General features: G+C 37.8%; 1 protein-coding gene across 1 annotated transcript in view; it reads left to right on the top strand.

Moving 5' to 3' along the window:
* The window catches only part of LOC107037265, a 140,189-nt gene that overhangs the window by 9,954 nt on the left and 103,763 nt on the right, over window positions 1-26,472 (top strand). Inside the window, exons 3-4 of the mRNA XM_015255726.1 lie at window positions 14,758-14,928; window positions 22,327-22,468. Of these exons, the coding sequence (XP_015111212.1) occupies window positions 14,758-14,928; window positions 22,327-22,468 (313 nt within the window). The remainder of the gene's footprint in view (window positions 1-14,757; window positions 14,929-22,326; window positions 22,469-26,472) is intronic.

Below are 26,472 nucleotides of genomic sequence, written 5' to 3'. Positions count from 1 at the left end.
CAAAACTACTTCAATGAGGAAAAAAATAAAAATTTGGAATATCTATACATGAGGGGCTAATTGATCGGATCTCACATATCACGGTGAATGCAGAATCTTAATAAGAAAATAATACCGCGGAGAGCGGTGGGGGAGTACTGGTAAATTTGAGTAAAATTATGGAAAATTGAATAGGAAAATGATTGAGGATCAGAATTTGATGAGGGAGGGAGGGGCGGGGGTCGAAATAAAAGGGACGTTAATTAATTTTATCGATGGAAATTTTTCTGACTTTCCAATTGTTTACTCGCCAAGACACGATAAAAATGACCTAAAATCGACGTTGAAAATGGCCATTAAATTCTAAATTCAGTTTAAAATTCCATCAATCTTAATTACAATTCTCGGGAAACCGCTCAGTAATACTCCAGAAATAATCTTCGAGATGTGAGGGAGGAATAATAATCTCGCCACAATTGATACTAAAATCCATTGACTAACGGTCACCAGAATCCTTAAATTCACAATTAAAATTGCTAATTGAAAATGGTTCTTGTAGTTTGAAAAAACCCACCACTTTGTATTCAAGCATTTTGGTGACTACGTTATACGCAAATGAATCAGATAATAAAAATTGTATGGGAATGAAAAACGTATGAGATTGGGCAAGAATGAAGAATGAATTGAAGAATTTCCACTTTTAGCCTTCCGTTGGTTCTCACTTTTCTCCCTTCTCTCCTGAATTGAATTAAACGCCCGGACACACATTAGGACCCTCCTATGAATGAAAAAAGGACAGCGAAAGAGAAGGGGAGGCCAAAAAAGTAAAGTAGAATAAAGAGGGAAAAAAAGCCTAAGAGAAGGACAAAATAGAATGGGTAAAGCCTCGAGGAATTGGTTCGGCTCCGTGGCTCTCTCGGATTGTTTCACCTGGTGAATTTCGCTTGGAAATTACTCCTCAGTGTAGATAGGTCTACAGAAAAGCCACGAAAAAAGTCCACTGAATTTTTCAAACATTTGCTTCCCATGTACGAAGTGGATCAAAAGGGACATTAAGTATTGACGAATTCTAGAAGAGTTACTCGCTCCTCCAGCAGAGAAATTGCAAAAATATGGATGGAATTATGCGATTAGAGTTATGAAATAATAAATAGATTTGCTTGCTGGCGATGATACGATGTTTCTCGGTGCGGAAAGATAGGCAGGCTGGTACAGAACGTGTGCAAAGGGTGAGAGAAAAAATATAAGTGTGTGCTGGCCAACAGCTGGGTCATGCGCTTCTCGCGATTAGCATCCTGAATGTCCGAATACGCAAACTGCTCGTTTTGCATATACACGGGAAATTTTCATTGTTGATTCGATGCATTTTCAGTTTTTCAGGATGATAGTCTCAGGTGGTTATTTTTATTTCTTCGTTACGGGCGAATAACGTCTTAATATGAAAGGGGGATTAATTTTGTCAAGTCCAGTATATTCTCGGGTGTTCATTTAATTTAGTCGCATGAGTGAGGAGAATGTTTGAATTGAGAGCTGAGGGATGAGAAATAATTTTGTTAGAAAGATGGAGTAATTGCGGCTCTAAAAGTCAACATGATTATCTCGTTTGGAACGACGTTTGAGTAGATGAAACTGGAAACTGGTAAGTTGTCCATGAGTTGTTTAATATTTAAAAAATGATTGAAAACTACTGAACTACGGATCATCGATACAAAAAGCCGTCTTCTATAAGTCACCCGAGTCGAATATCTGGACCTTATTACCCCCTATTACCTCCTCGACTCAAATTAATTTTAAAATAATCACAATGAATCAATTGTAGGGGAGGATGGGGCAAAACGGCCCCACTTCAATCGTCAATATTTTCCGATTAAATAATCCGATTGGGATGAGTTGGAGCTCGTTTTGAAGAATGAAAAATTATCTTCACAAGTTATTGACAATTGAAGGGGGGCCGTTTTGCCCCACCCTCCCCTACACAAAAATAGTGAGCTGAGCACTGAAACCAATTAATTAGCCGAGCTATAATTGATATCGAATAAATGAGCAGACAGAGGTTACGAAAATTCAGCGGACTGATATATACGATGTATAGGTGATCACATTCGGAATAATAACTCGCGACTCAGCCGAAGTGAGGTAAGAAGTGTTACGTAGTGCGCGTGAGAGGTGGGGTGGGGAATTCGTAAGCTGTCCGAAATGTGCTGCAACCGACCGTAATGGTTGGGTGACCGCTTAGGAACACCCTCGCCCAATAATTTCAGAAGGTGGCACGGTGTGGTGGCCTAATGTGCCCCTCTAGTCAGTATGACAGAAGGGCACATTAGGGCTCTGCACAATCGGCCGGCTCTACGACTGAGGTTTTCCATGGTTTCCCTTGCAGTCCTAGCCCGAATGGGGTACAGTTAGAAGAGTAAGACGGCCCATGGTAACGCAGATATACATATACATGTTCATATACGTACGAAAACGTTGATACATTTGATATCGATAATTATCCCATAACATTCGTTGAATCACTGACAAAAATACCGTTGGATAACCCACGAAACGATTGGTGAATTAATTTTTGCGTCAAGTGTCGATGAATGTACTTATTCTGTCCACGAAGGACGATGAGTAACATGTTATGTCTACAAGAGGCGATGAGTGACTGCCCGTAAGACGAACAAAAATATTTCGACTGTTTTCGATGAGTTACAACGTGACCCGAATAATAAGGTGCTATATGTTGAAAAGAGTGCTTGACAGACTCACGATTTAGGCATATTTTCAAACAAAGACGATTAATTACTTTAAAATATACTAATTGTGCAATTTTTTTGTATACACTGTTTGAGAACAGTAAACATAAATGTCCACCTCACTTTGATTGATCCTACGTCAGCTTGCAGTGTGGTTTTTGAGCAAGTCGAGTAGGTCTTATCAGAGACGTTACAAATAAATAGACTGACAGATCACAAAATTGTCATGTCTTTTCCGAGACTCATAACAATAACATCGCTATGAATTGGAAAATAAACGATGCAATTTATTCATTTCAATCTATTATCTTTTTCCCTGTGAATAATTTCAAAATTAAATTCAAAGAGCTTTCACTGATAAAAAGGGAAACGTATGTGTAACAGTCCATACGACGATTTTTATCGTATTTGCTCTTACGTGGGAATCAGAGCGGAGTGAGTGACTGAATCAAAAGGATATAGGGATGGTCTGAAGGACCCAGTTGGTCTAGAGTATATATCTACAAGCGCCCACAAACTCGTTCTGCGTCTCTGATAAACCATGGTAGAATGTTATTGGCAGAGGATAGTTTCGTGAGGGTTCTTTGGCGAATGAAACTGCTGAAATGGCGGGGGCGCGCTGGAGGGAGGAAAGGTTGATAGGGTTGGGGAGCCAGAGGTATACTTTAAAGAGTACATCGGCGCTCAACTTCTGATGAGCAGTGTGTTACGATTCGATTGCACTAACTTCCGGCATTATCGTATTGTCTGATTGGTGATAAAGAGGTGGGGTTTTATGAGGTTAAGTGACCAATTTAGGAAATATTATTCGATCACAATACATAAAGAGAGTTCATAAAATTGGGTCTGTATTGAATTGTTAGGATGTCGGTATTTTCAAGAGATGAGTAACTGAATGGTGTTTTATTGAAGGGAAACTCTAGAGGATTTAGATAAAAAGATTTTTGAAAGTATCACTGTTCAAATTGGCGTCTTGAAGATGACGCAATTCGAGAGGGGAGACCCAAAATATGTTCTAATGAGGTAAATATAGTTAGCGGGAAAAATTCATTCATTTCACATCTAATATTCAATATCATCTTTAAAATAGTTTGGTGGCGATTGGTATATAATTAGAATTAGTCATCTCTACCTATTAGTATCTCCACCGGGAATACAGCTCTCCCAGAAATACATTCCTAGCGATATGAATAGGAAAAAAAAGTATATTGCCACATTCATTTCGGTAGGGCTGTGACTGAAGTAAAGGAACTTTATCGCATTTTCCGAGAAACTTGAAATTCTATTGACTTTTTCCCCTCAAATTTTGAATTCAAAGACTTTTTCCGGAAAATTCAGCCAAATTTTTTTCCCGTGTACTCGCCTCAAATTTCGTGATTTCTGCAAATTTTCAGATAATAATAGAACTTAAATTTACAGTTTCCATGGATTTGAAATGAAATTTTGAATTTTCAATTACGAAATGTCTTGAAATTTCAGTAGAACTAAGATGCGATGAAGATTTCCAACAGTTTATGGTTGTTTCAGTACCAAGTACCGATCAGGTAATCCTCGGAATGAATATACTCCTTTTTCGGGAAGATCTTTCTAGATATACTGTACCAGTAACAATCTTTCCAATTGTGCAATGCCCGTAAACCCATTCTCCTATCTCTCCAATAAATGATCAAGGTTGAATTTTCAATTTCATAAATGGGAATTTCCATTGATTTCCCGTAGTCTTGCACATGCCATTTTGCTTCAGTCTTGTTCATGTTCTTTGCCATCACTAAGTGAAGAGAACATCGGATAAGAGGAAATAAAACTGATAAGACTGAGATGCGTCTCTCATTGTTCCGCAGGGAGTACATTGCATTACATTGTTACTGCGGTAAAGCCTCTTCTCTCCACCAATGGTTTACGGCGAGGACTCCACCGGCACTGTGCACCCGGAGCCTTTTGTTACCACGATTGGCGGTTGTTTGTCGATGTACCAATTTTTTTCTGCTTCCTTCATTCTCCTTTTCTCTGCATTCTACATTGTATCCATTTCTCTCTCATTCACGTTCAACCCGGGGAAACGTGTGCTCCGGCAGTAAATGAATAACGCGTCCGCACGGTATGCGCGGTGTTTCATCGTCACTGATATATATAACTCGAGCGAGATAGAGAGGGCGAGAAATCATTTGTATAACCGTCTCTCCCGCCCTACCTCTCGTTTCTAATTTCTCCAGGTTTATTTATTGCGTTGGTACATTTGTCATTGTTATCACGCGGAAACGGAATCGAAGAGTCAGGGAAAAGTTTTGCCTTTTTGGGTTATTTTTCTTTGGACGCGCATGCAACAATTGAGAGTGTATGTATTGAAATAATTTGAATCCTACTATTTTTTATGTATAGTTGATCAGTCAATGAGAAGGAAAAAAAGTGTTCATTTTTAGGAACATGTCATTGATTGTTAGGAACATGCTACTTCTTCTTGGGGACAACAGCACTAATTTTCAGAGTTAGATCACTAAATTTCGGAGACCCATCTATCGAATTACGAATCTTTCATCAAATTTCAGTGATGATTATCGCAGAGGATCGGGATCATTCTATTCCCCGACCAGTATCATCAATAATTGATAACAAATTCCTGAAAATCTGTGACATGTTGATGATCATCAGTGACATATGCCTAATGATCAGTGTCATGTCCCTGAAAATGGAAACTTTTTTTCTCTGTGATGATTCCATCTGGAGTAGCTTCTGTAAAATATTCTAAAGATTTTCATTCGATATTCAAAATAATCCCTCCCATTGAGATAATCGACCTTGCTTTTTTTCATATTGTTGATCGGTGTAAGTTTAGAATTCGATACATAAGAATTAAAGATTCGGCACTGAATTTAGTAAGACCCGATGGCTCAATTGGAGCAGCTTTCAGAACTACTTTGTCAATCAGGGGGATATGGAACCGAGTCCCTAATGAAAATCATCTATTTATAGGACCGATCCAAGGCGTTATCGAAAGGTCTCGGGTTCAATTCCCGGCCTGAACTATCCATTTCGTCAATAGATTGTTCCTGTAAACAAATATCGAGAATTATCCAGATTGCACTCCTATCTATTCCAAAATCTTATCCAACAATGTCCTGTGACGTCACACGATGTGGAACGCTATATAAACTCCCAGAGAAAGGGAATATAAACTTCTCAGAGAAATTTTCCTGGAATCCAGTACTTTTTGTCTCTGGATCTCAGAACTCCATGAAATTTTTTTTCTATGAATCCTGCGTGGTCTACCAATTTTTCAGAATGAAATCAATAGAGAAGTCGATTTTTTATTAAAATTTCAATTCAGTTAACCCGTTCTTTCCGTTTAAAAATAGTTCTTCTAATCAACGGAATAATGCAATTCAATATTGCAATCATTTTAACGGGAAAATCAAAGAAAAATTCATCATCACTGCAATTATTCAGGAATATAATTATCGATTTTTTGAAACACTCAGTCATGTTCTCTCATCAATTTTGCATACGTGTCAATCATTACATATTCTTGGAAAATATATTGAAATCATCATCATATATGAAACTTTTCAGCTGAACCCGAGATCCTCGATTTTTACCGTGATAATCATCTTTAATGTAAGATATTTGAATATTTAATAAAACTGTCAGATTTAACCTGACCTACCTAGATGCTGAATGATACATTTCAAATTTCTCTCAGCTCATGTTATATTAGCACAGTAAATCGAGGACAAGAACTGATCTCCTCTTATTCACTACACCTGGAAAAATGGTTAATTTAAATCAAATAAAAATCTTTATTTGAGATTTTTTATTCATTTAAAAAACTTCGTCGTTAAAAAAGCAGAAACCTGATTACTTGCTTCCGGAAAAAATATGTAATTATGTCAAATCAATATTTTATTAATTTCGAATGAAATTTTTATTAAATTAAAGGAAGTAATTTATTTATTAAATACATCATTTAGGCTCGTTTGCACCAAGCTCAATTAAGAAAATCCTCAGTTAAGTATCGGAATGAATCAAAATAATCTGTCAATCAATTTTGATCGAAAGTTATACGCAGGTATTCCACCAAAAAACGTTGTGTGTCCATGTATCATCAGGGTTTGCTAATAATGCCACTAATTATGAAGTATTCAGTCGATATTCCCGACCAAATGGCTGAATTAAAGCACTCTACGATGAATTCCTAAAATAGCCCAACTGTGGAATAAGTTTACCACAGACATAAATTTATTCTGACGATTTATTTGGCTGACAGGGCTTACTGCAACCGACCCTTACTTTGGTTAAAAACTTTATTTCGTGCTCTTTAAATAAACTCATTTATTTGATTCAAACGAAGTTTATTTGATTGAAATAAATAATTTTTTGGGTGTACCGCTCCAGATAAGAAAATTTTTCCCATCGATAATTCTATCTAGAGCTTTCCGTAGTTTTCTGCTGATTTCCCCACAGGTGACGAAAACGATCGAACCAAATACCTAAATTTCGAAATTTTCCCGGACGCAAAGTACAATCTCTTGCATACTCACCATTATATACATCAGCCATATACATGTACCTGAAGTAACAAGAGGTTTTGGGTGAGGAACCCAAGCGACGGAGGAAGCAACGGCTGTGCACAATCCACGGCATCTGCTTCTTCAAAAGATTTCTACTTTCCCTCCAAGGGAACTTGAGCTCGGCCTTCTTTGCTTTGTAAATGTCGCTCTGCGCGAGGAACAAAAAAGAACAAATGAAAAAGAGAAAACGGTATATAAAAGGTGGCAAAAAAATGGCTAGAGGAATATGTTCTCTTGTCATTTCGTCCGAACGACTCTCTTATCGGTCGACAATTTCAGACGATGCGCAACACTTCTCTTGCTTCGTTCCATTAGAGAAATCGTCTTGTATCTCCCGGCGCGGCCTAACGTTATGGAATGAAAGGAAGGAAGGAGGGAAAGGGAGAGGACTCTTTCCGTAAAGTGGATGTCCTGAAAAATGTCTTCTGGGGTACACTAAAATCTTCACAGATGAGAAAAACTCGTGTGTGAGCGTTGTTTGTATGACCGTTTGGCGTCTAAAAAAATAAAGAAATCTAATAAAGCATTTCCACAAGGGTCGGAGAATTCATTCCAACGGAAGGAAAAATAAAATGGTATTTTATTTATGTCCTCGTGAAAGTATCACATTTTCACACATATGAAATGAAGTTAGAATCTACATTCGGAGGAATAAATAAGCTTTAGGAGGAAAAAATCATGAACTTCAGATTTCACTGAAAATTTAATGCAGTTTGACACTGAATATTCATATTTGATTGAAAGGCGATTTGCCTCTACGCGTCACCTGCAGTGACCGTTTTTTAACTAAATAGATTGGAGTCCCTGTTTCGGGTATGATGGGGAAGAAGGAAAATGTGCGAATATTCACTAATGTAAATGTGCGAGCTCATTTGATAGCTAACCCTCGCCATTGGGAGACCAGTTCATAGCAGTTTGGTTGTCAAACCGACTCACAAGTTTGCATTATGATTTAGGGGGGGGGGGGCAAAACGGACCAGGAGGGCAAAACCGACTCCAGGGCAAAATGGACCCCCAGGGCAAAAGGGACCACTGACAAAAAATTGGTAATTTTTCCAAGAAACTCATTTGTTGTTTTATAGACAACAAATGTCGTTGAACCGCAATTTGATCATATTTGCTAATCATCTCAAACCACAAAAGACTTTGAATTTTTGTTTTTGCTCCCATTCGGAAACTAAAACAAAAATTATTAATTTTCTGTCAGTGGTCCGTTTTGCCCGCCTGGTCCGTTTTGCCCTCCCCTACCTCATTTTCTTCCTAAGAAAAAACCCATGGTCGAGTTCAGCCGCAGCCCGAATAAATAAGGTCAATTTGGTATGCCCCAAAATAACGTCAATATATTAAGTAATAATTGATTTACAAAAGTGAAAAAGTTGAAGAATGAATTGCGTTCAACTTACTTCACTTATTATTTTACTAAATCAGCGTTCATTTGCAACACTGTTCAACAGTGTCGTAACGTGACACGCTTAATTATTATATACGCTTGACTCACGAATATGCGGGAGTCGGTCGTCAACGTAAATCAAGCTTAATACGTATTTTGTATCATCTTGTAATTTTTACATAATTATACCGTTTGGACAATTATGAGTTAGTTTGAATAGATAAAACACCTTTTTTTCTACCAAGTAGAATACCGGATTCCAATACCTACCCACTGTAGGCAGATTTATCTCGAGGAAGCAAAACCCAGGGATTCATCCCTAAGACATTTTTAGCTAAGGGTCACATTTTTTGAGGCAGCAAAAAAAGCGTGGGGATGTCGGAAAAAATCCCCGCTTTTCTCAATCTATATAGTTACGCTCGAGCCGCATTAAACTCAAAGAAAACTAATCAACGGGATCAAAGTAATCACAAATAGCCTTTGAGTACATATTTATCGAAATGTCCGATTACGTACCGAAGTTCGAGCGCTCACAATTCAACTGTAGTGCATAGAATACCTACAGACATCCCACGCCAAACAAACAACTCGGAGCACTCTAGTCTAGGAGGTTTAATGTTCGATCAAGCTCATCCCTCTACTATCCCCCTTTCCCTTTGGTCTGCGTATATCGTTGAATTTTAGAGAAACGCTCGAAACTATCATCTGCAGAGATGGGGTCTCGATATACCTTCGTTACGGCCACAGATATGTATATTGCGTATCATCGAGGAAGGCTAAGCGGGGATGAAAGAGATACGAGAGGATGTGGAAAATACATAGCCAAAAGAGACGGAATAATATGTAGACTGGAGGGGTGAAACGGGCAAGTTTGCATTTTGCGGACTATGGTGGGAATAATACCCTGCGAATGAGGAACGAGAGTGATACCATCGCGGATAAATGGATGGTTGTCCTCTATATGTACTACCGTGAGTGGACAATTTTAGCCACAAGTACTCTCTACTACTCCCCCTCTTCACCTCCACCACCTCCAACCCTATTGGATTCAAATTCAATGAAACTGTATCATTCGTACGTTGGCTCCAATTACATTTAGGGCTATTTGTTACGTTTCAACGATTCAAATCGATATTCAAACTGTGCCGTTGTGTTTTGATTACTATCCACAAACATTTCACCGCAATTTAACCGCAGAGTGCGGGCTTGAAAACAATTTTGTTACCACTGTTGATATTACACGATTCCTCGAGGCTCCAATAAAATAAAAATGATGACAAACCAAAATGAGGTGGGTTAGAAGTGAGGAGTAGGAAGTGAACGGAGCACAGTGACACAGCGGCTGAAGCTTGTCGTGAGATCTTGGTGCTATTGTATCTGTCGGTGAAAACTATCTCGTCTGTACAAGTGTCTGGCGATGAAAGGCTCGTGGTGGTGAAGCAATAGGAGGTATGTTTCAGGATCTGTTCCAAACAAAACGAAACCCACGCTTGGTGAATGTGGTGGAGATGGCCGGGCTGTGATTGCCATCAACCGCATATTGGAATGGTTAGGTACTTTGACATAGTTTCAACGTGGTGAAGTTCTTTCGAGTTTTTTGTTGGAGATCGTGAATTGGAAATTATTCCAGTGGATAGCACGGGAGATTCGCGTTAGAAAATTCGGCATGATAATCGATTTTGAATGGATAGATTTAAAAATGTGGAGAGTGGTTGAGGGCTCCGCCGGTTTTGGGAACAAATTATGGTTTTTTGGTGAAATAAAGAGGAAGAAAGTTGTTGAAGGGGCTCCTCGTTGTGTTGTTCACGAGGGAAGTAATAAAGTCGAGGTGAAAAGAACTTTTTGAGAGATTTTTCAATAGATTGTTGGCGGCTGGCAATTTAGAAGTTAGATGGCATTTTGAGGTAATGGTGAGGAGACGGAGGGGGATAACAACGATGGAGCCAGGCGAGATATTTAGGGGTTAGAGAGTGGAGGATATTAAAGGTGGCGGTGATGATGTAAATTAAATTCTGGAAAATCATGAGAAATTGAAATTGACAGTAATGAAAGGAAAAAAGAGGGAACCCAAACTAAGAGCCGTTGGGCAAGGTTTGGATGGACTGGTGAAGTGACCACGAGGCAATCTGTGACATGGAAAATTTGGGCAGTACCACGGCGACAAAAGCATGCTTTGGCCGAAATCAGGCTATGTGGAACGCATGTACAGTGTTGCTGTATGATCATTAGAGGTTACTCCAACGAGAGTCATGTGTGAAACCGAAATAATGTGAATCGCAAATAATTTAAGAAAATTTTCACAAACGACGTCATGCCACGATCATGCCGAAAGATCCACCTCGAATGCTCAGACCTCCCGCTGGTCCATTTTCACCCACATTCCCGATGGCAGTTAGGATAGAATTGTCAAGATCAGGAACTGTAGGATATAAGAAACGTAGAATATTTTCCAGGATTTTTCTCGCAGCAATTTTCTACACCATACTCTACTCGTGTCCGTTATGAAAATTGTAAAATACTCAACGTATTTATTTAATCTCAAAACTTTGAGATCTCTCCATCTCCATGGGATACAAAAGAATTATGCTAATGAGAAATATGCGAGTATTATTCTCGCATAAACCCAACACGAATTAATAGTCCCTTGAAATTTTCTTTACTTCTTTGTTCCATTGCCTCATCCTCATCTGACTGCTATGTTTCGCTTTATTATTCTTGTATTTCAACTCTCAGTATTTATCTCTAATTTCCATTGAAATTCATAGGATTTTATTATTACACCTTCTGCTGCTCTTTCTTCTTCATCATCAGGGGGAGACGAATGGGATAGGAGGAGGCGGAAGGTTGAAGGTTTGAAATGGATTCAAGAATGAAAACGGAAGGGGGAAAAAAGAAAATGGTTGTCTGACATTCATCGGGTCTCACTGAGGAAACTATCGGATTTCGATGAATGCACCGACGATTTTCTTCGCTTTCTCATATCCGTCGACACGGAAAACTTTTGTTGAAAAACGAGGAAAAATGAGTGAGACGAGTTTAGCAGTAAAAGTCAGGATTTACATTAGGGAGTTTTTCACGATGCAGGGTTTCACCGCGATTTACGTTACAGAAAGAGAAAACTACTAGATGAGCGGTAAAAAAGGAGCAAGAGAGAGGAGCATAGAGGATAACAACAGAGGACGGGATTATTGAGGTTAGGGCCAAGATTTTGGCTGTGAGGAGAGGCAGAAACTAAGTTTTGGAGATAATATGGCGCGTTCAAAGCTTCTCGTGGACTTTGAGGAGTTAATCCGAGGAAAATCCATGGTTCAGAATAAACAGGGGGTAGATAAGGAAAAGAAAACATTGAGAGTGATTTTGAAATACTTTGGATTTTATTGAAGAGTTTAATGGTGCAGAAAATTATTGGAATTATTCTTTGAATGCGATCTCCGCAGATTATTGATTCTTCTGATTCTGATGGTTTCTGATCAAAAAGTTTTTTTTTCCATGAAAGGTATTTCTCAACGTCAATCAATAGTTCCCGAAAGAATACGTTTATTTAAGAATGGATGTGAGTTATTGATCATTTTCCCGGCAGGATTCGAACCTGAAACCTCTTGCACATGAATCCAGCGACCTAGCCTTACGGCACGGCGGTCAGTCAGTCTATCATGAATTAGATATGCATCATGTTCTGATATTTCGGTGAGAGATGCGTAAGTCAATTAATACTCACCATAGAGAATTTGATAAAAAAATAGTCCATTATGTTATCCGGCGATAATACTTTTCTCGCCATGTGCCATAATATTTCATGTCATTGAGCCTGAGAACTGCGTTCTAACCGAGCGCAGCGAGTTATATTTTATATCTCTGTCACCTACTGAGTTAAATTCTCTTTACTGGTATTTTACTATGTGAAAGAAAAATAAAACCACAAATTTTGAGGCAATATTTTTGATCCGTATTTGGTGGAACCACTGAGTTGTACTCATACGTTTTGCCTCTTATGTTCAACCCTTTCTTGTTTGACCTTTCGCTGTTTTAGTTTTCATGTCAACCTTCAGTTACAAAAAGTATTGATTCATTGCGATCCAGACGGAGTAGTCATCTGACAGAACGCGGGGTATAGTAAACGTGTGCTTTCGGAAGGGGCCGGTGTTAAGGTTAATATAAAAACCTTGAGGTTTTTAAATTGACATCTTTATCTTCTCAAATTATCTCCATTAATTATGGTGTAATATTAAAACTTATCTAATGTGCTCCCCTTCTAAGTCGCGTCACGCAATATTTGAATGCCCCCAAAGGTTCTTATTTCGTTCATTCTAGTATCATGGTTTTCGATTTCGGTTGTGCGTCGCTGGAAATCAGAAAGTTTTCTTCTCTGTGTGATGTATCGTTAATTCAAAAATCACACGTCACTAGCACCAGTCAATCTTTTACGTAAATGCGCTCGTCAGTATTACCATTATTTTATTCATCACCTGTCACGGATTTTATTGACTGAAGCAATCATTAGATCAAATCGTCCAATCCAAAGTGATTTTACTGCACCATAATTTATTCCCTTATTATATCAAGAGATGAGCCTAACAGAAATTGTGGTCTTCACAAATTCGAAAATATTTTCTTGACACTAGCAATTTTGATTTCTGCTATGAGATGAAGAATGAAAAATTCCGTATATATTTCAACTCTAAGTAAGAAATCTGGTATTCTTTAATTTTATATGCACGAGTGCTACAAGTCACGTCGTATCCAATTTCGCGCCTTTCCGAGGTCGTGAAATCGAGCTGGATTTTTCAAATCCCTCTCATCGATTTCACTCGGCAGCGAGGCGAGCGTTTAAATTCCAATGAGACGCCTCTCCGTTTGTGATATTTGACACAGTTCTCTTTATATCTCCGACTATTGTAATCCTTCGTCGACATTGCCTCAATCGAAAAAACGAGGGAGAATCAAATTTTTAAGATAAACTATTTCTCCTGAAATTATCTTCAGCTTTTCTGTCAAAATTTGATATTTGAATTAGGAACTCATGTCACGTCATCATAGTACAGCATATTCTGTTGTATCCGCCGGAACCCCTCAGTGAATATTTTCGTGTGTCGTCGACCCTCAACGACTCGGTCAAATGATCGATCCCCAATCGTGAACTCAAGTCTCGTCTAGGAGGTCAACCGCCACGGGCCAGTCCAATATACACACTGATAGTAACAAGTTTCCTCGAGTATATATAATAACACCCGTTGTGTATGTCACAGCGCGCGTGCCGAGAGCTTGCAACCCCTCATCACCTCCACCCTCTAGGTTAAACCCCCACCCACTCTTTCTGTCGTCGTATTCTATATTTTGCCGTCGATATTTCCACTTACAGGAGAGGAGATTCCATTCTACATGGTAGAGCGCTTCATTACATACCAGTTATATGAATTCTTGACACAATTTCAGAAGTATCTGCACCTGGATATGAACGAATACCTCAACTGAGGAATTAAATAAAAAGAAAACTCTGGGGAAATATTAAGGACAGAACGGATGAAAATTGCGCCCTTCAGATGAGTAAAAAGTAAAATTACACCGAGTGGAGGGTAATGTTTAATTTGAGATAGATCTCTACCTCTTCTCAGCCATTGTGGGTCGGTTCCCACACGGAAAGTTACGTTGAAAGCGCGATGGGAATCAGGGAGTGAAAAAAAAGGGAGGAAATTACTGGAGAAGGGAAAATGAGATGTGAGAGTTTCGGATCTGTACTGTTACTTTCTTTATTTGATGAGCGCTGGAGATACTCAACTTCTTGAGTATCCCAGGGTGAAATAATTGTTTGCAAAAGTTGATAAATTGCCACTTGATGTGTCACAGTTATGATGATGTTTGCTATCTAGATAGTTGAGGGGTAATTTTTCTTTTGTGAGTTTACATTTATCGTAATTAGTTTGGAATAATGATGGTATTATGGTTATTAAGTACGAATTGTTCGACTATTATTTGCGTATCGTTAGGAACAAAAAATGAGAATAATACGAGTATTTTTATTATTTACGATTAGTTTTTTTACAGATCTGATAATGATTCTTGACGGACTTTTGATTGATTTCAGTTGCCTGCTCCACTGTGACAGTGACAAAGTGCCAAGCGGCCTTGAAAACCCTTCAGGCGTTTTCGTTCTTCAGGCCGACTTGTCTCTGCAAAGAACCGCATGTTGATCCCGACTGCAACAGTTTCCAGAATTTCTTGTTTGATCATCCGTGCGTCTACGTTATGAAAAAAGGTAATTTTTTCATGTAAAATTGAATAGCGTTACCATTTTGAGAACTTTAACATTTTTTTCTCAGAAACTAGGTCATTTTATGAGGTTTGGCCGGCGGATTTAAAATTAGCGCGCAGAAATCTTTCTAGTGGTGACAGTCTCATCCCTGTACCAGAAAAAGCCGGAATTTTGTAGAAGCGATTATAATCACATTCGCCAGATAATGCTTTTATCGCCGTGTTACGTACGATATTTTATGTCGTTGGGCCCGAAAACCGCGATCTAACCGAGCGAAGCGAGGTTAGAATCGCGGTTTATTGGGCCTAATGACATAAACTATTTTTTTTCACTCGTATCATATCATACTATCTTGGTAAAGAGAACATTTCAGAAACGTTGGTGTGAAATTGCTTTGTTTTATGAGCACGCGTAGCAAATGATATTTTTCATAGCACTGCGTGTCGTACGTCCATTACAATATAACTTCTCATTCCTTATGTTATCTTGTCTATAGCTGCCCTCGGTGATTTTCTTTGAACTTAGAGAACATAACTTTTGGTTATTGTTACTGCGTCTTATCTACTCAGGACCAATTCCGCTTTGACTGTTTTTTTTAGATGCACTTCATTTACCTGCGCTTCAGAAAATGTTTCAATCCAGTGATTTGTATTATTATTCATAGAATCTGTCATGGGATATCATAACATTCGATGTGATCGCTCGTTGCCATATTGCATTCGAAAGTTGGGTTAATGTCGTGAATTCAAGTAGTTTCAACTTGGTGAGAAAGAAAATTGAATTTGATTAATTTTTTTCATTTATATTTCAGTGCTATCTAGGCAATCAATTGAGTACATTTTCATTGAAACAAGGAACTGAGAATTCGTATCACTCCGAAAATTTCACACCAACATTCATCCGATTAATTGATTGATTGAAACGTAAACAAGCAGGGGTTCGAGCCTATCCGACAGAAAGCACGTGACAGTTACTTTTTGCGTTATTAGTTTGGCTTTTTTTTTACAAATTCCATTGGTAGTAAACGTCCGATTTACAATATTCATTGAAGAAATTCCCAACAAATGTATTCAACAATGAAAATTCCGAAAAAATATGGGGATGGCAAAATTTTTGACAAAAAATCTTGCTTGAAAATACTTTGCTAACTTGAACGAAGTAGTTGGATATCCTTAAATTCTTTTTTTTACGGCCCTTTGAATCCCCTTTTCAGGTTTCATTTCGGCACTCTATCCAACCCTATGTATGCGGCTGTGGATTCTACGCTGTATCGCATTCGCACTCCTCTAGAACATGGGAAACCACAGGAAACCCATGCCGGTACAGGCGGTTACTCTATTAGCAATCTTCCGCTCGCCGGAGCCTCCCGTTGAAAAATTCGGTTCCACGGGGAATCGAATTCACAACCTTTCGCACACTAGACTTGAGTCTAGTCCACTCGGCCACTGACGTCGGTTATCCTTAAATTCATAGAAGAAATTTGATATTTGCTTGAATTAATTCATGATTGAAGAATAATTTAAAAACTTAACGAATTCGATAGAATTCTTATTATGATTGGGATTCTTAGGATTTTATTAAATGTGTAGGGAATTCTCATTAAAATTCGATTTGTTTTTTGCGATGATTCTATGAGAATCATTCTATTATATTTCATAGAAAAAGTCAATAGATTTTGATTTTTCTATATGAATTATCTCATGGAATTTTTTCTATAAGAACACTTGGGCATCAATTTTCTCAGTTTTTTCACTCGAATAGTAAATGCTAAACTCTTTATAGCCTCATTGAACTTACATTCTTAAATTGAGGAAGTTCTTATCGAATTACAATAAATGTTGAATGTGGTACGGAACAGCTATCATATGCCAACATTTCAGATTTTTATCGATGAAATTTACCGTATTTATGGCACATTTTCCAAAAAGGGATCATTTCTTTACGTTTTGTAATACTGTAAATCATTTCTATGGAAAATTAAAAAACGTAAAAATCTGATAAATAGAAAGTTTTCATTGGGAAGCAAAATGTGGCTGTTCAAATAAATGAGCACTGCAAATTGAAAACCAATACTCACCTGTATACATCGGTCGTTCCATCGTGTGTTTATTCATTCTTCTAAAGTAAATATGGTGATGAAGGTTTGTTCAGTAGTTATATTCACATTGAAATTGACCGCCGTTTACTTGACTCCCACGTTCACCTATTCATTTTATTGCTAGTGTTTCTATCGGTTTCCTCTATTCCATACCCATCAAACTTCATTACTCGTTTATATTGGACTTTCAGGGGAAAGAGAAATTCAATGTATAAGGGAGAAATTGCTCAAGTTTAGTGTTGGACTCGTTTTTCGATTTATGATTGAGTTTGATCTTAAAATGTCGACAGTTTTCTATAAAAGAATGAAATAGATTTCCTAAAGTATCGATTTAAAAACAATTCTGGGATGTATTACATTCAAATGTTCAACAAATGTTTTTGTAAAAAACTGCGCCAATCTCTACGGAGATATCACTAGTTTTTTCAAAATAAGCACAGAATTGTTTTCATATCATAAGAGCGTGGTTCTTCTCAATTCAACTCTTTTTTTCACAAATTTAATTAATGATTGAAGGCAAACAAATAGTACTACTCCAGATTCATTGTTTCAATCAACTTTTGATTATTTATTCAAGATTTTCACTCTTTTTAGTTTCCTTCTCCCATTCAAATTTTTCGGTGATTTTCTAAGCGGATTGTATTTTTGGGTGCGGTGGATGGATTTCCTTTCAAGAACAGTCGAACAAAATTTTCACTTGGTAGATATTTATATAAAAACATTTGTTTTGTATTTTGAAGATATAATTAAACAGAAAAGAATTACAAAAGTCTTTTCTTGTCTTGCATCATGTCTTGGATGTGTCATAATTTACACGTCAAGCGGGCGAGCGTAGGGCCATGAGACTCTCCACGTTTACCGATACTTATTTATTGAAAAATAGTTATTATTAGCTGTAATGCCCCGAGTGCTTCAAAATTGTCGAACATTTTTCGATAGCTTTGTTGCCATGAGTAGAAGTTTTGCTGATTAGAATCCCGAGCGCACAGAGCGAGGCATTTTATTGCAAAACTTATTTCGATCGTTGATATTTAGAAAAACGTGAGAAAAATTTTGTACAATTTTGGAGCACAAGAGGCATTTCATTGGATTATTTCCCCATCTGAATTTCGACCAATTTCAATTCAGTATTCGACGTTTTTGTGGATTAGAGCCATATTCATAGCAGACTTTAATTTATTTCACCAGAAAATTTTCACTCAAGGTCGCCATGCGACTGAATAAATTAAAAACATAAATAAATGATAAATTACCTGAAAATTTCTGAAATAATTTAACCCCCACTCCACCGCAAAACATCAAATACTACATTTTTAGTGGTTAACAATCAAATGAGGGAATGACCAAATTAAAACTGACGTGAAGGTGTCACGTAACCCCAAGTACTGCACTATGATTGTACGGAATTCGAATTAAGGAAATTATCTAGTTAGTAAAAAATTATGAGAAAAATAATTTTTCTTTTTAATGGATAGTTACCTCAGTTCAAGTCAACTCTCAAAATTACTAATTTTTCATTCCATATACCTTTTCTTAACGCCCTTCATCTATTCTCATCATGATGAACATTTGCATTATTTAATATCTAAATTCTCTCATAACATACTCGGAATCATTTCAAGTCTCCTCTAGCATTATTTAGTTACCCTAATTCAAATAACTTAATTCCTCAACTAGAAACAGAAACCTCTGAAATAGATTTTTCGCCATTCCCTTCACGTACTGTCTCAGTTTACGAATTTTCCCCCAGAAAGGTAAATGTAATTAAGCTCCATCTCGAGGTCTTTTATATACATCCTTCACTCTCACCTCCAGCGTATACGTTTGATCTCGAAAATTTCGCATTCCCCGACAACAACAGTAGTGTTCTTTATTTATAGTAATTTGCACCAAGTTGACCTGGGACTAATGAAACTGATCATACCAACAGAAAGTATACTGGGTGTCTCAAAATTCATCTGACATCTCGACTGCAAATTTTATTCAGTTAGCTCGGGTCTAAATCTGTTTTAGGTCCAATACTCGTCAGAATTTATTGAAGCCCGGTGGCTTGGTACAGTGGGTAAGTTCGTTGCCTCACATGCGAAAGGTTCCGAGTTCAAATCCCGGCCGGGTAGAATGGTGCGAACTAACCATTTACAGTCTTGATTATCATCGCAGCATACCCTAACCGGGTCGAAGTGATGAGAACCTGGCTAAGTGTTGATCTAGTAAATCAGATCCCAAAAATTGCAGGCCAATTTAGATCAATTTCTGGTCAGGTAGGTACGATCAGGTGATGTCTGATGAGAACCGGATCTTGTTTTGATCCAGGACCCGAGTGGAAATTCTGTTCAGGTCTCGATCAGAAACTCATCAAGTCCGATCCGAAATTCTGATCAGGCATGTTACGCCTCTGCCTTAGGTTTTTCCACTAGGGTTTCTCCGCCTTCCATCATTAGGCATTAATTAAATTTAATTTTTTGAGAGAAAAAATTAGTAACTTCCTAGCCGGGAATCGAACCCGGGACCTCCCAATGTCGCGTCGGGTGCTCTTACCATCTGAGCTACCAGGACACTTACGAATTTCACTCTCAAATTGACTCATACCCGAGTGCAAATTCTGTTCAGGTCTCGATCAGAAACTGATCAAGTCCGATCCGAAATTCTGATCAGACATGTTGTTGCCTGATCAGGTCTTGACTAAAAACTACGTTACGTGCTTGTTCCAGTTGTCATATCACTTTCTGATTAATCCTCAGACCTGACCTGATCCAGTCTTGACTTCGACGTGGTCATAATTTCCACTTGGGTATTCGTCAACAAAGCAAAAATCCATCTCAAATTACCCTCTTTTTGGAAATTCATACCTTCTTTCTCACTTCGTCTGGAGCAATGAAACTAATGGCAATCGATTGGACATTTAATGCACAATGGTCTGAAAAAAATTGTTTGTCTATCATCATGCGCGGGCGATAAAACCCGTAATGCATTCCGACGCTGCGTCAGAATCATTTGGTTCCTCAACGCGTTGTGACTCTAAAAATCAGAGTCAACGTAAAACATTCATATCTCCACTCTCATTCAATATTGAGGAATGAAATTGATTGAAATCGATTGGATATTCAATGCCATCATCCGTCCGTCTTAAATGGAAAAGGGGGTCTGATCTCTCTACCGGGAAGCAGCGTTTGATTGTCTGTCCGTTTTTCTTGACAACCCATAAACAAAGCGCCGGAGACAAAAATTTCTCTAGCTTTTTCATCTTCAAACCCCCCCTTCCCCCATCTGTAGTGCTGGCACAACGCGTTTGAGGGAAAATGCCTCTGTCGGCGTCGATATATCTCGGTCTCGCCCGGTATACGTCACGCGTCATTTTACTTCGAGACCATTTAATTTCTCCTAAATACATTGAAATAAGGTATTCTTCTTTTTTCTTCTGTGCGGTATTCGTAATTCCGAACATCGCAACCATTCTACCATGCACTGCCGACAGGTTAATACATTCTATTATATTCACTCTGTATATACTTCGCATCATAATCATTCATGTAAATATTCGTAGACTTGATGCCTTTACAATAAACATTATAAACAATATTATTTGGAGGTGAACTACTTCATTTATGTTAGTCATTGTTGTCTCTCCCAACCACCACAACCACTACACCCCCCCCCTCCCCCCCACTGGGCTACCCTGACGATATGTTGCATCCGTTTAGGGACACCCTGTGTATCATCATCATTAGTTTAGCATTATTATTGACCGTATCTATTCCATCCGTAATTGATCGAATAGATAATTGCCTGGTACATGCTATGAGAACTCTGTGAAAATGTCCCACCATACCTTTCAATGTTCAATTTATAATTCTATTTGTCGATAGATGGTAAATTGATTGCGTTTTACCCTCATTCAATTGATAATAGACGCTGGGATTTTCATGACTACATATCTGCATGTCCCAAACACCCTTGATATTTCCATCCACTCGATATCCACATGTGTATTCTCACGTAGAAACAACCGGTATGGTCACTGAATCGTGGGCATTAATTAATGAGTATGTACGGTCAGCTGAGTGGCTCATAATGATCACTGCCTCAATACTCGATGCATCACTCTTCCCCTCCTTCACCTTCGATCAGCTCGAGTGAAAATATTTCCTCTGCTTGGGTATGAATGTTTCCATTGTTCCGACGCTATTGTGTCTTTCGAATGAGAGAGCTCATTCTTTCTCTCCGTTATCCACGTTATGATGAACTTTCAGTGCCTCCGGTCTCGAGGATGAAATATTTATAGTCGGAAATACGAACGGACAGACGGTGAAATTGCATTTCATTTGACAAATTGATTTAGCCACGTTCATATTTCATGGGGTTTTGTAGTTTCTTGTGAATTCCAGTTCTTTCCTTTTTGATTTTGAGAGTGATAAATTGGAATATTAATGGATTGGTGGGATTTAAGAGAGAATTTTGTTCCGTTCGTTGGAGCATTTTTCTTCATCAGGTTTGGCGAGTGCGTGCTTAAAACAAATCAAGTTCAGCATACAATTTTGTTCATTAATACTATTAAAAGAATGTAGAAATTTCATGGATAGTTTGGTAGTCATTTTCAGGGTCGAAATTTTTAATTTCATCAACTATTTCTTTTTTTCACTGTTACTACTTTCCCCTCGTGCCGAAAAGTGCCTTTTCATCACTGAGTTCCGCTAACTGTCACCTATCGTGCTGTTTTGCGGCCGATAGATGACGATTAGCAGCCATAGATTTGATAAAGAGAAACAGCTGAGTTCAGGTTGCATTTTAACTCTCCTAGAAGCGCAACTACAGTTCGTAGACTCAATTGCGACTTTCAAGTGTTTCAAGTTAAAACTTTCAGAACTTCCCTCAAAAAAATTTTTTAAGTTGTCTTCCGAAAGTCTTAATGTGAGGCATTCAAAAGTATTAATTCGCATCTATCAGTCCCAAATTAAAATCTTCGACAGTCTGAAGTTGAAACCTTTAAAAATCTCAACTTGAAACTTTGCAAGTCTCAAATTAAGACCTTCCAAGCTCTCAACGTGAAGGTTTCAGGAGACTTAAATTGCGATCTCAAAGTTTCAAATTGTGACTTTCAAAACTCTCAACTTAAGGATTTCAGGGTTCAAATAAAGACATTTGAAAATCTCATTTTAAGGCCTTTGAAATCATAAAAGACGGTCTTATTTTTTTGAATGAATCGCTCGCTCTTTTGACTTTCAATTTCCATTACTACATTAAAATACAGAACTTACCTGCAAGTCGGGTTGATGATTAACAATATCATGTTTTATTCTTTGCAGACAAAGATCCCTATCCAATTGATGCGCTCCTGACTTGCAACCATGCCCTGAGTGTGTGTCAACGTGATAAACCTTGCTCCAAGCACCTGGAGGACTTTAAAGCGAGCTGCAAAGCACGCGATGGAAAATGCAGAGAGAGTCGGTGAGTACATTCAAAACTCCTCTAATTTGCATATATATATATACTAAACAAAAAAGAATCACTCCCAATATTCTTCTTCCGGTGCTCTTCACAGAGGAATAACATGGCTAAAACGGGTGAGATTCTTTCGAAAAAAAGCATGGGCAATATTTCGAATCGAAAATGAAAACTCGTACTCAATATTTCAAATTAAGTTTTAATTTTTTATTCGGCACTGAAAAGACGAGATGACAATATTCTAAGCACTGAATTATATTGCTGAGATTATTTCTGTTTGAAATTTGATATTCCACATTAATAGCATCAATCAAGGTAAGAGAGAAAAATAAAACCTAGCGTCGTTTAGATCAAAATCAATATATAGGATTCTAGTCCATTGTTTCCGTAAATAACCCTTTTATTCAGAAGTTATCCTTCGACGCTGACGTCTCCGGACATAACATAACGTTATTATCACCAATTTTAGGAGCATTTATACCCACCCACTGAAGATTATTATTAATGTAAATGGAATATAGAATAGTTTTCTTTTCAATGTAAACGAGGGTGAGTGGGGCAATTGGAAGGACATGAAAGGAGAAAAAATTAGTTCTAAAATGCGTTCTTCTGGGGGGAGGGAGAAGTATCAGAGAAAATTTGTCAGGGAAGAAAAGTCGGTGAATGCTCTTCACAACTGCAAGCGTAGCGTAAGCCTGCGTTGCGTCCATTGTGAAATCTCCTTATCGCTCGCCGGGGTCCGATATCAAACTGTGATGTTAGTTGCTTTCATAGTTATGATGCTGGGATACAATCCAATCTAAATACATAAATGTAGTTATTTGCCAGAATTTTCACTGACAGATTCCTTTAACTTTAAATTCAAACTCGGGATAACAACAATATTGCAGAGTTGAAAGTTCGGGATTTGTAGAAAACCTATATGCGTATATTATGCTGGAAGTTATACGGAATTGGATGGGAAAAAGTACGAGACGCGTGTAGGTGGGTGAGGGAATATTAAATATGTAAGTGGAGTGATTCGTACGTTTCCGGAAACTGTTTTACAACTTTGTTCAGATGTAGAAATGAAGAATTCAGTGGAAAATATGGACGATTTGAATTGGAGATCAAATAGACGAGGAGTTTTCCTCGACGATTGAGATGGTATAGGATTCTATTTATATTTTGTATTCATGATGAGTTGACATATGGGATCTTATGGAAGTCGCACGAAGGAAGAAAATATCAGAAGTTCTGCGATTGCGGGACATCTTCCTGAAATGCATCAGAGTAGCGCTTTTCGGTTGAAAATATCTGCGTTAAATCATGTCAAATGTCATCTTTTCACTTTTTTTTTCTATATCTATTTTTTTTCTTGTAAACCTATGACTGCAGATATCCTGGCTGTTTACCAATACTCATAGATAACTTCATAAATACCTAGCTGAAGTTCTTCGGGCGACGGCCAGTTGCAAGTGCGTAAACTGACGCCGGATTTCGATGGAAATCAAATGAATAATATCCGCGTTATTTCGATGTGAAATAAACACTATTGAATATTTTCCAAACACATTTTATTCCAGTGTGACCCGTGAATGTTTTCATCAATTTTTACCCCGTAAAATTGAATATTGATCAGTTTTGTTTGTAGGAGCGTCCGTTCGATGGATCTGTTTAAGAATTGTCATGGAACAATATTTTACTCACTGAAAATTTTATTGTGAATCAAATCGTTTTTACCTTCCGGCAATCACCACACTGTAGAAAATTGACTATATGCTGACACCAAACGATGTCCCAGAAAGTCATCACAGAGGTGAAAGGTGGATAAAAATGACACAGAACATGTACAGAGAAATGTATTTCAATGAAAAAATACTTGTTTGTGGCTGATATTTGACGATTTGTTCAGTAAAAAAAATACATCTAGAGATGCAAAAATTATCCTCCTGTAGAATTACTTGACTTGTTCAGTAATTTTTCACCGCGCTTTGGACAAAGCCCGAGTGAAAACTGAGGTTCATAAGTTTCAATGTTGATTTTTTATTTTCTCCTTCAAGCATAAATTTTCTGTTGGGGTTTTTAATTTTTACTTTTATGTTTTTCATTATTAATCGTTTTCTTTACAATCATTCACTATGACCTTTTCTCCAAAAAGTTTTAGACCCCTCAATTCATCCTACACAACGCCCCTAAAACTGAATGGTATACCATCCTTTTAACCGCCATGATTTTTTGATGAGTGTTCAAATGGTCGAAAAATGGTTGCTAGTCATCAGTGTCCATAGTCACGCGCAGCGAGACGAAAATCCATTCACACATTTCAATGCCTGAACAATGCATAGAGCAGTAAAAATATATCCGAACGAGGATAGAATTGGTCTGACAGGCCCTCTTTTCTCCATTTTCAACTTTTTATTTTTTCACGGTTCTATAACAAAAAGTTGACGGCAATTTGTATTGATGGCCAGTTTCACAGATCGTTGGAAAATGAATCGATTTTCATCGCACCGCTTTCATTCTTTCACTATCCATAAATATTCCTAGTAACCAATGTTTTTCTATTTTCATCGTGCAAAAACTGGAGTTCATTAAGTAAAGAATAAATCAAATGGACCCACTGGAGGCGTAAAAAACTTTCGACCACAAAGTTTCTCGTGAAATGTTGGAGGCCTCTCCACTCTCGCTCTGCCGAAGAGGATGCTATTCCACGTATAACTCATGCAGAACGAAGAAAAATAAATTATAAATTCCTTGGATCTAACAAACCCGCAGACGAAAACTTCAGATAAATTGCAAACACCAGATAAATTTTTATTTCAATCCGCACGTTTTTTCATGCGCACAAAAATATTCGTCGAAGTTCAACAGAGCATTATAAAAAAAAAAGCTGAACAGACAACTGATAATATTCAACAACCGCTGCTAGCGCAGGTCAATCCGTCACTATTTGTCAATTTTTTACCATTAGCAAACAAGACCGGTCATTCAATGTCTAATAATGGACTTGCAATGATTAAATTGTTTACCTAAAATCATTAATCCAGATGGTTGTTTCATTGACTAACTGAATAATGAATGGTGTCCCTATAACTGATGGGATTGTTTCATTTCGACTTTGATTAGTTTTCCGATCGTCGAATGAGTTTCATTAAAAGGCAATTGGTTATATGTATATGTATAGTCGCCAGAACTGGACAAACATTTATCGAATGTCTTTTGTAATAATTATCTTGTTGCAAAAAAAATAACAATGGAAAATCCATTGCCCGTGGTACTTAAATCACGGTATATTTCCTTTCATTTCAAGGTACTTAATTTGTCCTGGGATAAAGTACTTTGGGTTCTTAAAGTAAGAACCGTTGGGCACTAAAATCAACAACCCTGAGGTTCCTAAAACGAGTAACTGGTGGTTTTTCAATTGGCATCTTTTCCCTCCGAAATTAGCTTCGTTAATTATGGTGTGATATCACAACCTAGGCAATGACGTAATATTTGACGTAATATTTGAATGCCCATAGGTTTTTATGTTAAAAAAGCAGGGCTCTTTATTTCAGTACTACAGTTGTGGATGACTTAGTACGTTTTGGGTCTATTTTGGGTACTGAATTTCAGTGATTTTTCCACGGAAACAAAGCAACCAACGTTCTGGTACTCACACGAAAAAAAAGGAAACTGAGAAAGACCTAAGATCTCGGAACTTTTGCTTGAGACCCAGTGGTCCCTCATGGAAAAAATATATATACAGAGATATATGTCACTTATATCTGCCTATATGTCGTATACTTTCCGGCAAAAAATGCAATTTCTGAGATATATGTTGGATATATGTGTGCACATATATTTCACCACATATATCTAGAAAAAAAAAATTCTAAGAGGATTAGAATTTAGAGAGAAAAAATTTCCGCTTCACTCAGCCGGGAATCGAATCCGGGTCTCCTAGATAGGCGCCGGGCACTCTTACCGACTAAACTACCGGGAACCAGAGAAATTCACTCTCAAATTCACCTCATACACCACCT

Source organism: Diachasma alloeum, unplaced genomic scaffold, assembly GCF_001412515.2.
Source record: "Diachasma alloeum isolate Michigan unplaced genomic scaffold, Dall2.0 Dall_scaffold_00216, whole genome shotgun sequence".
NCBI lineage: Eukaryota > Metazoa > Arthropoda > Insecta > Hymenoptera > Braconidae > Diachasma > Diachasma alloeum.
Note: the sequence above shows the minus strand (reverse complement) of the source record. Positions and strands in the feature narration are given on the sequence as shown.